Below are 14,516 nucleotides of genomic sequence, written 5' to 3'. Positions count from 1 at the left end.
GTCTCATTAACACAGTGAATCTTCTCACTCCTCCTCTTCCCCCTAGTTGTTCAATGAGATGCTTTCAGACTTGGGTCATGGGTTTGATCGCTCGTCCTCTTCATTCTGTGGAATCAAAGAGCTGGCGCGACGGTTCTCCCTCACCTTCGGCCTCGACCAGGTCAAAACTAGAGACGCCATCGCCATGCTACACAAGTGAGCTCTGCTCTGCTCCTGTTGAATTGCACATATACATTTTTGGATTTATGTTTGGGAACTGTTGTACTTGACACAAATGACCGTCAGTTCTCTGTTGACTCTGTGTATGCCATGGTATATTTTCCCTGGCTTCTGCGGAGGCTTAGGTGGTAAAGCCCTACAGTGGATGTTTTGAATTGGATAATTTCCATTTCCGCACACTGAGCACAAAATACTCTTATTGTAAAAACGAGGATTTTCAAAACCTTTCTGAAGCCATAATGCACTCGAAAATCACTGTGATTGATCCAGAAGTGTGCAGACAAAAAATAATTTTGCATGACATCCTGGGATTTGAATTTTCATCACGTAGGCAGGAGCAAATTGGAACCGTACGTGTAACCCTTTCCGTTTTCACCCATGTCTTGTTCTCCTTCTGTTTCCACCTGTCTCCCAGGGATGGCATAGAGTTTGCGTTCAAGGAGCCCAGCCCCCAGGGAGAGGGAAACCCTCCTCTCAACCTGGCCTTCTTGGACATACTGAGCGAGTTTTCCTCCAAGCTCATGAGACAGGACAAGAGGACTGTGTAAGTCTGTCTGAGCTGACAGCCTGGAATCTCTAGTGCCTCAGAACAACAGGTGTTCATGACAACTGGTGCAACTGGTGTTTGTGTTGCGTGAGCGTATGATGTGAGCCCCCCCCCCCTCACACACACACACACCAGTTGGAATGTGCACCTGGTTTTATGTCAGGGTGTTTGTCTTGTATTTGCATGCTTGCATGAGTGTGTTCATCTTGTCTTATCAATCTGACACCCCCAGCCACATGTACCTGGAGCGCTTCATGACGTTTCAGATGGCACTGCAGCGAGAGGACTGCTGGCTCCCACTCATCTCCTACAGGAACTCCCTGCAGGCTGGTGGGGACGACGACACCATGTCTGTGATGAGTGGCTACTCGAGTAGGGGCTCCTCTGTCCGCTCAAAGAAAACCAAGCCCACTGCCACTACAGCTGGAACCTCGGCAACCAAAAGGAAGCTGCCAGAAGGTACAGGAAACAAAGTAACTGTATTATTAATCCCTTAATGAGCAGAGCTGCTGCCTTTGTCATGAGCAAATCCCAGTTCATTAACCACATCAGAGTCTATGATTTTTATTATTGTCTTTATGGTACTGACTGTACTAATCTGTTTACATTCACTGGTTTACTGTCCAGAAGATGAACAATCATGATCTCAAATCAGGGAGAACATTTTTTTTGGTGTTACCAAGCTGTCCAGAACTTACATTAGCTGGGCATAGTGGGTGAAAAGAAGGAAAAATTCTTACACATTTATACTTGGTCACTAAAATGAACTTCAAGTAATAGGTAAGTTAATAGTAAAACATGTAAGATGTGACGTTAGGGCAGGCCATTTTATAATTTATTCATTGTAAGGCACTAGTCACTAAAAATTAGATACTAGTACTTATTTTTTAAACGCTAGTCACTATTATGACGGTCACCAGTCAATATTGAAAAGTCTTAGGTTGCTAAAAACAATTAGATACTAGTTCTATTAAAATAAGTACTAGTTACTAATTTGTGTATGACAAGTCACTTTTTTCTTTTACTAGGGTGGCCCAGTGGTTAGCACTGTTGCCTCACAGCAAGAACGTCTTGGGTTCAAATCCCAGGCTGTCCCAGGTCCTTTCTGTGTGGCGTTTGTATGTTCTCCCCATGTCTGCATAGGTTTTCTGGGTGTTCCGGTCTCTTCCCACCATTAAAAAGGCATGCATGTTATCCTGCCTGTGACCCTGAGCAAGGCAATAGCAAGAAAAATTGGAGTTGGTCCCTGGGTGCTGCAGCTGCCCACTGCTCCTATGCAATAGGATGGGTTAAATGCAGAAGACAAATTTCATTGTTAACAAACGCCTGTGCAATGACAAAAATAAAGTGGCTTTCGTTCTTACTATTAACACTCAATAAACAGTAGTTATTTTAGTGACTAGTACATAATTGAAAGGCACTAGTCACTAGTCTTCTTTCTGGGAAAATGCCAAACTGCTTATCAATTGACCCTTATGGGTCGTCACATATTAGATATCAACTTGTAATTAACTAATAGTCGCTATTGAAAAGGCACTAGTTACATTCATCCTTTCCATCCATTTACATTCTTTATTGTGCCCTATTAGGGGTCAAAACCCTTATTTTTCTACTCATGAACAAATTTAACCTCAAGATAATGATTTACTTTGTATGTGACAAAGTAAAAGAAATCATTTATAACTATAGATCAGCAACCTGTATTCTGTTTTACATCCACCCATTATCCCCTCAACCCCCAGCCACACAAAGTTGAGGCCAGGGGAAGTACTGTCATGATGTTATGAAAGCTGGGTTGGAGCCCAGATTAACCCAGATGCGTTTCGCCAGCGTGGCTCAATCAGCCTAGAGGATGAGAGGGAAGAGTAAACAGCAGATGGTAGGAGAGAGTCAGAAGCTCCTCTTTAGCACTAGCACAGGGTCATATATCAGCAACCTTCAGAGCTTTTTTTCCTTTTTAATAGATATAGTCTGTAAGTACCTAAGTGCGTCTGCAAAAAGTGAAAGTACAAACGTCCCATTTATTTCATTCCTGAAGTGGAATGATGCAAAGCTAGTTGGTAAAAACTTGTGAAAAGGTTGGTTGACCTGACACTGACAAATCCCAAACCTCCATTGACACTGAGAAATTGACGATCTTTAAGAACCCCTGTCTAGGGTGTCAGAGTAGGTGTGTTTGTATAACTGTTTTCCCCTCCCCATTCCAGAGGAGAGCAGCAGCAGCAGTGAGGTTTGGCAGCAGAGCATGCAGACTCCAGTCATGATGCCATCCCCCCACCTGACCTCCACTGCAATGCGGGACCCCAAGAGGGGCCGAGATGACAGCTACATGGGTGTCTACCCTCTCCCGCAAGACCAGCAGCAATCCCATCAACACTCGCAGCATCATCAACAGACGCCCCAGCACCACCAAACACCCATGGATTACAAGTATGGATGCCTAATTATTTCAACATTATTATTTTTTCTCCTTGCTGTTCATTTTGGGCCAGTTGGTTAGTTACCCTCTGATCTAATGATAATAAAAATGAGTTTGTATAACACTCCTCATCTGCGAAGACAGTTCTTGAAGCACTTCACAGATAAAAGACTGTAGTCAAAGAAAAAAGAAAAAATATAATAAAACAAAAAGATAAAAGAGGGGGAATAAAACCAGGGTGGGCCGCTGTAAAAAAAAGAAAAGAAAAAAAGTAGAATAAAATTAAGTAAAAAGAGGATTAAAACAAGGGTAGGCCACTATAAAAGGCTTAGAAGAAAGCCTGCCGATAAAGAAGGGTTTAAGGCCCGTTTTAAAAACCTTGATGGAAGGGGCAGTTCTGAGATAGTCCGGGAGGGAGTTCCAGAGGCGTGGGGAAAAAGAGCAGAAGGCCCTGTCTCCCATCGTCCAGAGCCATGTAGGGGGGATGTGAAGGAGTGGTGAATGGCTAGAGTGAAGGGAGCGTGAGGGTTTGTGGATGGTGATGAGGATACTTAGGTAACTGGGGCTTTGGCCATTCAAAGCTTAATCTAATGAAAGTTTACTTTCAAACAGAAAGTTAAATTTGTTTAAATCATTCTTATATTAATTAGATGCTTCCCACTACTAAATTTTTGCATTGATTTTAGCAATATTACTTTATGAACAACTGTGTAAACCAAGGGCTTGTATAAAGGCCCAATGGTCAGCACAGTGGATTTGTGTAGTCTTAGAATGCAGTCTCGAATTTGGATTATGAGCCAAAATACATTAGGATAGAATTAGATGTTATTTCCCATTTGCACACTATTAAATTTAGGTGCAAAGGCAAGCAAAATGCTTGTACTTAGAAGCCTGCCAAGTGCTGGGCCAGTGGGATAGTAACGGACTAGTTTACTGACCCAGCACGACTTTTTAAAGGCTCTAGGCCAGCATTCTATCTTTATTGCTTGGTCCAGCATCCTTGTGTTATCTTCAATTAAATCACCCAACACTAGTGGACCAAAAACATGGCTTCCTAATGCATGACTGTTTATATAGTCCCCAGGTGACGTGGATGCTGGCCCAGAGACAGCAGGAAGAGGCACGCCAGCAGCAGGAAAGAGCCATGAACTATGCCAAGCTCAGGACCAATCTGCAGCATGCCATGTAAGAAACGTGTACATACATAAAGAACTACCTCTCGACCTCTTTTCAAGTTCATTGCTATAAATATTTGTTTGTTTTTTTTTAGTCGTCGTGGCACCGGGCTTATGGAGGAAGATGAAGAGCCCATTGTGGAGGATGTGATGATGTCGTCTGAAGGTCGTATGGATGACCTGAACGAAGGCATGGACTTTGACACCATGGATATTGATCTGGTAAAAAATTTATTCTGCCAATCTCTTTTTGAATGTAGAGCTACATCTTATGAACCTTGATTCAAAGCACAGTTATTTCATTAGAGTGCCATTTTTGAACATTTTGCAGCAAACGTAAGAGTCCTGAATTTTTAGATGTTTCATACAGTCTTATAATAGTCAAGACAATTTTATTTGTATAGCCCAATATCCGAAATTACAAATTTGCCTCAGGGGACTTTACAGCAATACAACATCCTGTCCTTAGACCCCCGACCCTTGCATTGGATAAGGAACACCCCCCCCCCAAAAAAAAAAAAACCCTGGCGTGTCCGGGTAGTGGTCTGTTCTGTTGCCTACCAACATGGGGATCGCCGGTTTGAATCCCCGTGTTACCGTCGGCATGGTTGGGTGTCCCTGCAGACACAATTGGCCGTGTCTGTGGGTGGGAAGCTGGATGTGGGAATGTGTCCTGGTCGCTGCACTAGCGCCTCCTCTGGTCAGTCGGGGCATTTGTTCAGGGGGGAGGGGGAACTGGGGGGAAGAGCGTGATCCTCCCATGCGCTACAACCCCCTGGCGAAACTCCTCACTGTCAGGTGAAAAGAAGCGGCTAGTGACTCCACATGTAATGGAGGAGGCATGTGGTAGTCTGCAGCCTTCCCTCGATCGGCAGAGGGGGTGGAGCAGCAACCTGTACAGCTCGGAAAGAGTGGGGTAATTGGCGAGTTACAATTCAGAAGAAAAAAAAGGGGGGGGGGAAATCCACCCAAAAAAAAAAAACCCTTTAAGGGGTGAAAAAATAGGAAGAAACCTCATGGAGAGCAACAGAGGAGGGATCCCTCTCCCAAGACAGACAGACGTGCAATGGATGCTGTGTGTACAGAATAGAACACAATCTACAGAATACAATATTGAAAGAGGATAACAGAATTATATTGGATATATAAGATATATAAAGAATGTAATGAGGAGGACGGCAAGCAGCGTCCAGATGCCACCGGAACAGGCTAGGACCTGAACCACGCAACCACCATCACCATGTAGACCTGGCAGGAGGGCAGACTACATATGCTGACAGGGGAGACTCACATCACACCATTCACATATACGGGAGAAGAGACATTAGTCACTCATCTAAGAGAGAGAAGGATACAACATTGAAATAGGATAACAAAATTATAATGGGTTTACAAGATATAAAAAGAATGTGATGAGGAGGACACCAAGCAGCATCCAGGTGGCAGCCACCATCACCATAGAGACCTAGCAGGAGGACAGACTACACGTGCACATGGGGGAGACTCGCATCACACCATTCACCTACACGGGAGAAGAGGCAGAAAATACATTTTTTACACAGGAGAGAAAAGGATAAGACATTCAGAGAGTGAGGAAGACATGAGTGAATAGAATAGTTGCAGTAATCTGGACTTTATAATCTTGTTGGCAGGACAACACAATACACAGACATGGTTCTAGAGGATTTCCAGGGGCCAAAGTATAAATCAGTGTATCTCCCGAAAAGCATCTTTCACCCATAAATTTGATTTTTGGAACAAAAGATTATACATTTTTTGATTTTGAGCTAACATGGCTTGTAATGGCTTAATTTTTGGGTGACAATTTAGTAGCTTTGGCATGTTGGTAATTTTCCACTGACTCAACACAATGTCATTCTCATCCCAGCCTCCTTCTAAAAACCGTCGAGAGAGGTCCGAGCTGAAGCCAGACTACTTTGACCCTGCCTCTATCATGGATGAATCAGTAAGTAATACTCTCTTCAACTTTATTAGCACCTACATCTGGTGCTGGGCGGTAAAACAATATTGGTTATTATCTTTAGAACATTTTTCTTAGTTTTGAAATTATCCTTTTTTGTGATAATACTAGCGCTAGGATATCTTCTTTTCTTTTTCTTTTTTTCTTCTTTTCTTTCTTTCTTTTTTTTTTTAATGCGTGCGCCATAATCCAGGTAAGGAAATCACAGAAAGTTGAATCAGTTCATCTGGACACAAAGTTTACTGAGAGAAACGTTTCATCACTCATCTAAGTGACCTCTTCAGTCTCAACTGACTGCGGGTATCCCCGCCCTTATAAACAATACAGTTTTCGGTCATTATGCCACTGTATTGTTTATAAGGGTGGGGATACCTGCAGTCAGTTGAGACCGAAAAAGTCACTTAGATGAGTGATGAAACATTTCTCTCAATAAATGTTGTGTCTAGATGAACTGATTCAACTTTCTGTGATCATCGCTAGTATACTTCCTCTCATGTTTAACAGCATGCTGATGAATGACGGCAGGACAGCCACTTCCATAACCACTTCACTACACTACTTAAGCTAAGCTACCTAGAAGCCTGTATAGGGTAATAGGTTTGCTTGGCCTGCACTAAACCCTCTTCAAGTGAGCCCACTGGCATAGGGCTACTAAGGCACCTATGCCACCAGTTCACCCATTAACAGGGTTTTCGGCTGAGGAGGAAAAATTAGCAATTTCTCCATCCCCATGTTGAGTCACTTTTGAGAAGTCAAAAAATTCATCAGCCCGTCTGTTAGTGTAGAGTGGATAAATGATCGTCCTGTGTGCAGAACTAATGCTAAAATGCTAGAACCAAAAAGGGCTGACATATTTTTTGCCACTGGAAATATTCAGAAAAGTACTTTCCATTCCCCTTTATCGCATAATCTCTTTCCCAAGACATATGATTTCCACTTACAGTAAGCATAAACTTTTTGGATATTTGAGAGTTTTTATTGTTATCTTCCAAATTGTCTTAAAGATAGCTTGATTGAAATACAGCTTCAGTTATCTGCCAAAAAGTAAAGCTCCGAAACCAGACTGATATGTCATTTGAGGAGCACATGTCTGGTTTAACTTGTATTGTCCTCATTTTCCAAGCAATCAGACATATTTATTATTAAATAACAAAAGCACTTTATTTCCGCTAGCTGATGTATTTGCCATTTCTAAAGAGGCCCGTGAAAGATTTAAACACATTTTATCACCATAAGTACTGTTTGTATTTGTTGTTTCAGTCCATTTTTATTCCGTAGTATTTAAAAAGATAAGACTGAGATTTTATTTCCGCATGTTGTCTTTTATAATTTACTGTAATTGTGTGTAAATTGCAGCAATCATGCACAGATACAGGAAACGGCACAATCTGGTATTCAAAAAAGTGCTTTAAGGACAGTTAACCCTCTTGACTATTCATCTTTCCGGGGCAAATTAACCCTCTAAATATGAGAGAAATAGTCATACAAATCTTTATTATCTGATATAAGAATTGTCTGATAACATTTTCAGCCATATCTCCCCAGCATTATAAACATCCAAAACACATAGGTCTGCTTTAACCTGTATGCTTGAAGGCCACTTCTGCTTTTTTATTTTTAAACCTTATTGTGTCCAACGCCCCCCCCCCCCTTTTTTTTGTGCTTCCAGCTCGGCCAGCACAATCAGTTTTACATTTAGCATTATGTAAATATCGTTTTATTGCATGACAAACAATATATTTTGATTCAATTTAAGATCTGTGCTTCAGTGTGCGGTTTGACACCCTCCTTTTCAGCAATTTAAATGTTTCCGCTGCCAAAAAGGAGGCAAAAGCAAGGCTGTACTCAAACAAACGACTGTAGCAGCTACTGGAGTACTGAAAGACTTGACGCAGCAGCCACTGGGTGCGCTCTGCTGTTAACATGAGCCGTCTTCGGGTGACATTAACATTATCAACTAGTTGCAATTTTATGAACATTTGCCTAACCTGACCCAAGTAGCTACACCACTTTAAATGCTTAGTTTCATTTTAGCTGTGCATTGTGTCAGGTAAAGTAAATCAATCCGACATAATTGTCGTATTTCAAACGAAAGAAGCTGCCCACCCTGTTTGACAAATTCTCGTTTGGCCTGCATTAGTGGTTTTCTTTGACTCTTTTCACCCCTGGTAACTATTAGTGTCATGACACAGCCACCCCGCTGTGATAACACAAGCACTGGAGGAGGTCCCCCCCATGGTGGGAAGGCCCTTCCAATTTTGTTTTACCAAAATACGTCCCCAAAGGCATCATTAAGTCGACCAGAATGCATTTTTCTCAAATCTGGTTCACTAGAGGGCGCCATTTTAGATCTAAGCACTCCAATGTTAAGTCATATTTTATACAGAGAAACCTTTTTACATTGAAATTAAACCAGCCCTTTTTAATAGCTTAGTAAAATAAAATAAAAAAATCCATTCATTTGCAGAAACAAGTAGTCGCTTTCTTGGGGGGAAAAAGCTGGTTAAAACTGATGCTAGTTTTTGTTTACACAAAATGTGGTATTATAAGTACTGTGGTGTCCGTTCAGCTCAGTGCACCACTGCTGCTATCAGATTTCCACACAATAGCCAACCTTAGTGAGGAGTAATGCTCTGCTGTGAGTAGGGTTTTCCATTGGCGGAAGATGCAGTATTCGGGGACCAACATTTTTATATTTTTGTGTGCTTTGTTATCTGTAACAGTTGAATGAAAACAACCTATTTGCTTCTTCCCTCCAGGTCCTTGGGGTGTCCATGTTTTAAGCTGATAATTAGACGCTGGGAGAAGAGAGGAGGCGCTTTGTATTTAAAGAGAATTTTAGATGCGAAAACGGAAGTGTTTTCTGTAAAGAACATTTCTGGCTTGTACTCCATGTGGACCAATGACACCCACACTCAGTGTTGCTTGCTCAGAGAGGACTTTGTTTCAAATATTTACTTTTATAATCTTGGGTAAGCTCTTCCTGTTCAGAAATAGTGACAGGGTACTTCCAAACTTAGTAGAAAGCAGACGAGTCTGAAAAAAAAAGTTTTTGTTTTCTTTTTTCTTTTCTTTTCTTTTTTTTCTTTCTTTTTTTTTCCTTTTTTTTTTTTTTTTTTTTTTTGAATGGGGATGAATTGGTGTGTTTTAACTTAAGAGACTTTTTTTTATGTCTAACCCTTTTTATAATAGTGGTAAGTAACCCAGGTGTGAAGTAGTAATTTATAAACAGACTGTAGTAGCTTGCTTGTACTGTGTTAGCCAAGTGGACGAAGGTCTTTGTTTTTGTTCTTTTTTTTTTTTTTACTTTTTTAATCGTTTTTTGTTTTTGTTTTTTTTTCCTTTTTTTGTGTTTCTTTTTCCTGTTGTTGGACCTAAGTTGTGGTCCCGATAACCACTGGTGGTTCAGATGGAGAGATGTCAAGTAGAATCAGTCAGTATCCCTTTAGTGCTGTGAAGATTCCCAGAGTCCATTAAACGCTCCATCCTACTCTACAGTAAGTCCTCAAGCTTACCCAAAGACTTGGACCCCCCACCCCACCCCACCCCAACTCCCACCACACCCACCGCCTGTCCGGCCAGGAGCTTTGTACAGAAATGCGCGTCCCCGACGGCGAGCGCCGCCGTGTGGACTCTGGAGGAGAAGACGCAGCGCTTAAGAAGAAAATCACATCTCTCTTTCTCTTGAAATCCAGCATATTCATGTTGAAATGGGTATCTCTACATTTTAAATAAAAGTTATATATGAATCGGTGCTGATTTTATAAATGTGCTTTTGGTTTTTTCTTATTTTCAAATTTTCAACCTAGAGTCACAAAATTTGAGAAATGTGTAAGTAAACTTAAAAAAAAAAGATTGAAAGCATGTGAAGCCATGCGTCAAGGAAGATTTTTAAATTTGTATTTTTATGGTTTTTTCTGTCTTGATAATGTCTTCGGGTTTTTAACTTTTTTCCTACATGTAAATTAGTTTGGATAAAACTAATGGAAATAATTGTGAAATTCAGCTTTAAAGTTTTTTCTCAAGGCCTGTCACAAAACACTTAAAAAAAAAAAAAAGACCGATGTTAAACGTGAAAGGTAGTTCTTCAAATCCTACTGAAGGTGAACGGTATTCAGCAGTGCTCTGGCAGCTAGACAAAGCTTAGATTTTGACATATAACTTGTCATACACACAAGTTTTAATGAAATGTTTTGTCTACTGAAGTATTTACTTTGTAGTCATTCCATGCCTAAGCCTTAAACATGCTCGTGGAGGTCACCTTCTCTCTCTCAGTAATCTTCCATGTCAGAGGATGATGGCTCATGTTTAAGGGGGGAGATAATTGGCTTCTTAGGACATGAAACATGAGGTGGTTGGATGTAATGTGATAAAAGTAGATGAACAGCCTGTGTGTGTTTTTTTTTCCTAATTATTTTATGTAAGTAAAAAAGAAAATTCTTTTAAGGAAAAAGTACTGTTTATTGTTTGTTACTTTACTTACCACTACATTGGTATAAATTCTTATTAGATCATGTGTACATATATATACAAAATTTCAAGCTTTATTTTTTTTTCTTTAGGCCGTTTTCTGTTTTATTTTCCTGCACTCTTACCTACACTATTGAGTTGTTGTCTATTTCCCATCCACTCACTCTGTTTCTGATTTGTACTTGTCTGGAGACAGTAACTTTTGAATAAAAATCAACACATTTCGTCTGTGTAAAAAAACAAACAAACACAAAACTCCTGATAATGCGTTGGAGGACAGGTTGAATACCGTTTGGGGGTGATGACAGTCAGGACATTTTAAGGATAAAAGACTCGGGACCTCATGGAAAAACAAGCTCGATCTGGCAGCTGTTCATTTTGTTGCCGCAAGAGGGCAGTGTTGTCCTGGAACGGCGGCACTTGAAAACATGTCATTGCAGAGTCATTTCGAGACGGGCGTGCAAGCTCACAGTTTGTGTTCACATTTCTCGCTCGCCCGTGTGCAAGGGTCCACATTTGTGTTTACTGTCAAAAGGCTGTTTTGCTGTAATGAGGGCATTTGGCGAACAGGGAGGTGATGAAAGCATTTTAAGTGTCGGATTAAACAAGGGCCCGTATGGAGACGATTATTTATTTACAACCACGTCCCGTCTTCTTGCATGTGGACCCTCGGAGTTGATGTTTTAGAGGAAAACTCACATTTGCTCTTGGCTGAACGTCCTCTGAACTTTAGACAGGACCAGGTGTGGCGCTGCAACGAAAGACCGCAGATAACTTAGAAGTGGTTTCAAAAGTGGGCTATAGGATGTGGCCGTAGTCATATTTCTCGGGTTTAGCAGTTTTCCTCTCACTTTCGATGGCTCGGTGGAATAGAGACGCCTTTGCGTGGGTTGGGTTGTGTTGGGTTAAGCTGGCCGGGGTCAGCTGCTGAGGTCAAATCTAAACCACGGCCTTGGTTAGGCTCCTGGCCTCATATTTACTTCTGATAACCCAGGGGCCTCCAGCAGCCCTTGGGGCTCGGCTGGGGTTTTGGACCTCAGAGGAGAGTTGATGCGAGCTGGGGCTCTATTCACACGTAGAAACACAGCGGGAAAAGACTCAGGCCAGTCCATCTTGGTTTTACAATGATCCGGCCTACTTCTGTGATGTAATTGATTATGAGCGTTGGTAGACCTGTTCTACACATGGGACATCCCTGAATACCACAAGAGGTTAAAGCCACAGAACTTTAATTCCATGGTTAAATCATTAACGGGGCATGTTAGTCATAATCTCTTTGTCTTCAAGGGGCAGAGGAAAGCAGCTGACCCTGGAAAATTATTTACCAGGAGCTGGTCCAGATTAAGTCGGCAGTCAGTCAGGCAGACAGACTCCCAGGCAGACGGACCAGCACTGGGGATTCCAGACTGCCTCTTTAAAGCAGATATCGGTGATTTTCCCGATCTGTCCCTCCTTCTGGCAGCGACAGCTCCAAACGTGGTGCGGGAGCAGCCACTGTCAGCTCAGCAGTAAACACTTCCCACCAAAATGTCACCCTCAGACCACAACCAACACATGGCAATCTGGTGTGTTCAGAAGCACAATGGAACACACTGTTCCACTGTGATAATAATTATAGAGGCTTCATCACTTTGTCATCACATTTCAATTCGTCTTCCTGCTCGAGGAGGTGTGGGTTTGCCGCTGCGCCAGCGTCCGGAGCATCTCCAACCATTGTAAAGATGCCAATCAGCATTGTGTAACCTGACTCCATTGTCTATTTATTAGTGGAGGGGGGAACCCCATAGTTCAATTTTGAAGACTTCGCCTCTACCGTGCCAAATGCTCCGGTCCATAGCTGTGCACCACGCTGCATCCTTGGCATGGCGTATTATTGAAGATAAACAGTGTATGAGTCAGATAAAACCTAGCGAAACCAGAAGGTGGGGAGACTGTCGGCCGGATTAAGGGGAGAAACTCTCGGAGCCGTTAACGGGGAGGTGGACGTGAATGTGAATGGAGAGAGCGGATCAATGCCCTTCATTACGGGGAGCAGGTTTTACGAGTGCGACTTCAGACAGGCCAGAACAGGTCAGAGAATCCGGCGGAGGGCTATGAATAGAGCGCCGTGGGAACCCGCAGCCTGACTCCCGCCGGTGTACCGAGTATCGGCGGAGGGGTAGAGCAACGAAAGGTGTGCCGAACGGGTGAGGCGAGTGACAGGGCTGATGTTGTAGCTGCAGGCGCGAGAGAGAGAGAGATTAGGCCGTCATCCCCGCGGAGCAGTAAAACGGTCCAGCGCGTGGAGGGGGGATCTGTCGTCAGCGGAGCTGCAGGTGGTCCGCGGGTCTCGACAGGGCGGTTGACCCTGTAAAGCGAGAAAACAAGAAAGCTTTTCTGCCGGGAGCAGCGTAATGCCAACCATAGCGCCAAGAAATCAGATTCTCTCAAACCTCGTTACCCCCGCCTCGTCCGGGTCAGCGTGGCCGGCTGGAGCAACTTTCCCTTTTCCCACTGCAGCCTGATCTTTGACACAAGGATAATAACGTTCTTTTCCCAAAAAAAGAAAAAGAAGAAGGAGGAATGTACATTCCTGTGTGGGTGATGTAAAAAAAACAACAACAACCCACAAGCACCGATGAGGACGGGATGTGCCCCATAATGCACAAGTTTCTTTCCTTTCACCTTCAGCTCCTTTGGTGCCCACTCGAAGGTGACCCCGAGATGACTCGGTGTAATCCTGAGACGAGCCGCTCTGCTAAATCACGGGAGTCTCAAGTGAAGTTTGGATGGGTGTCTCATAAGGGCGTGATGAGACAGGTCTCATAAAGATGACAGAGAGCCCTGCATGTCGTCCGCCTCTGCCAGGAAACCCCAGTGATAAACGGGGGGCACTGCACCTCACTAATAAGACTCATCTCTTTAATTGGTTGTACGATATGACTGCGCAAATGGCCCCGCCTGTGCGTGCGCGCGCGCACGCACATGTGTATGCATGCATGTGCCGGTGCATGTGTGCATGCAAAAGTACGCGTGTGTGCGTGCGCGTACACTTAGGTCATACGTGTAAATGAACTGTGGGTTTGAGTGAATCTGAGCGCACACAAATCAGCTTGTGTGCGTGCACGCGCGCGCGCGCGCGCAATTACCTCTTTTATTTCACTCTCGCACCAATTGAAGTCCCGAGCCAGGGATGAGTCAGGATCGCTAGATTGGAAAGAGGGCTCTTCCAGTGTTGGCCAAGATTTAACGCCTCACCCAGTGACAGTTTATCCAATCTAGTCTTAAGTGTTGGATGTGCATGTAGGCAGGGGTCAGGTTATGTGAGGGCACGGCGGAGGCTAGTTTGAACGTGATACGGCGGTAATTATAAATCCGAGGGACACGACAGATGGTGGGGTATTCTGAGAGTTCGGTAGGTATAAGTGCCACGACTCCGCTGCCAACCTGCCGCCCCCCGAGAGAGAGGGCGGAAGAGAAACAGAGAAAAGTGGGGGAGAGTCGAAGACGAGGAGAGAGAGAGTGCAGATGCCGTCAGAGAGAGAGCTGTTCCTCGTTAGCACTTGATTCATCAGCCTTCGAAGGTCAGGGTTCAGGGAGGCCTGAGGGGTGGCGCGTGACCCCTCACCCCTCACCCCCGACCCCTGGCCAGCACCTGGAGCTGAGGTATTTCCTCGTAGCATCCCCCCCCCCACCCCCTGTAACATTTCGTCTCTCTGACTGATT

At 43.5% G+C, this 14,516-nt stretch overlaps 1 protein-coding gene across 1 annotated transcript in view; it reads left to right on the top strand.

Annotated features, from left to right (window-relative positions):
• The window catches only part of stag2b (STAG2 cohesin complex component b), a 34,670-nt gene extending 23,624 nt beyond the window's left edge, over positions 1-11,046 (top strand). The window contains exons 28-35 of the mRNA XM_056295004.1: positions 47-195; positions 635-763; positions 999-1,225; positions 2,974-3,196; positions 4,263-4,370; positions 4,456-4,582; positions 6,249-6,326; positions 9,101-11,046. Coding sequence (XP_056150979.1) covers positions 47-195; positions 635-763; positions 999-1,225; positions 2,974-3,196; positions 4,263-4,370; positions 4,456-4,582; positions 6,249-6,326; positions 9,101-9,124 — 1,065 coding nt within the window. The 3' untranslated portion in view covers positions 9,125-11,046. The remainder of the gene's footprint in view (positions 1-46; positions 196-634; positions 764-998; positions 1,226-2,973; positions 3,197-4,262; positions 4,371-4,455; positions 4,583-6,248; positions 6,327-9,100) is intronic.
• The last annotated feature ends 3,470 nt before the right edge of the window (positions 11,047-14,516 follow it).

Source organism: Lampris incognitus, chromosome 1, assembly GCF_029633865.1.
Source record: "Lampris incognitus isolate fLamInc1 chromosome 1, fLamInc1.hap2, whole genome shotgun sequence".
NCBI classification, from domain to species: domain Eukaryota; kingdom Metazoa; phylum Chordata; class Actinopteri; order Lampriformes; family Lampridae; genus Lampris; species Lampris incognitus.
This window is presented reverse-complemented; position numbering and strand designations above follow the sequence as displayed.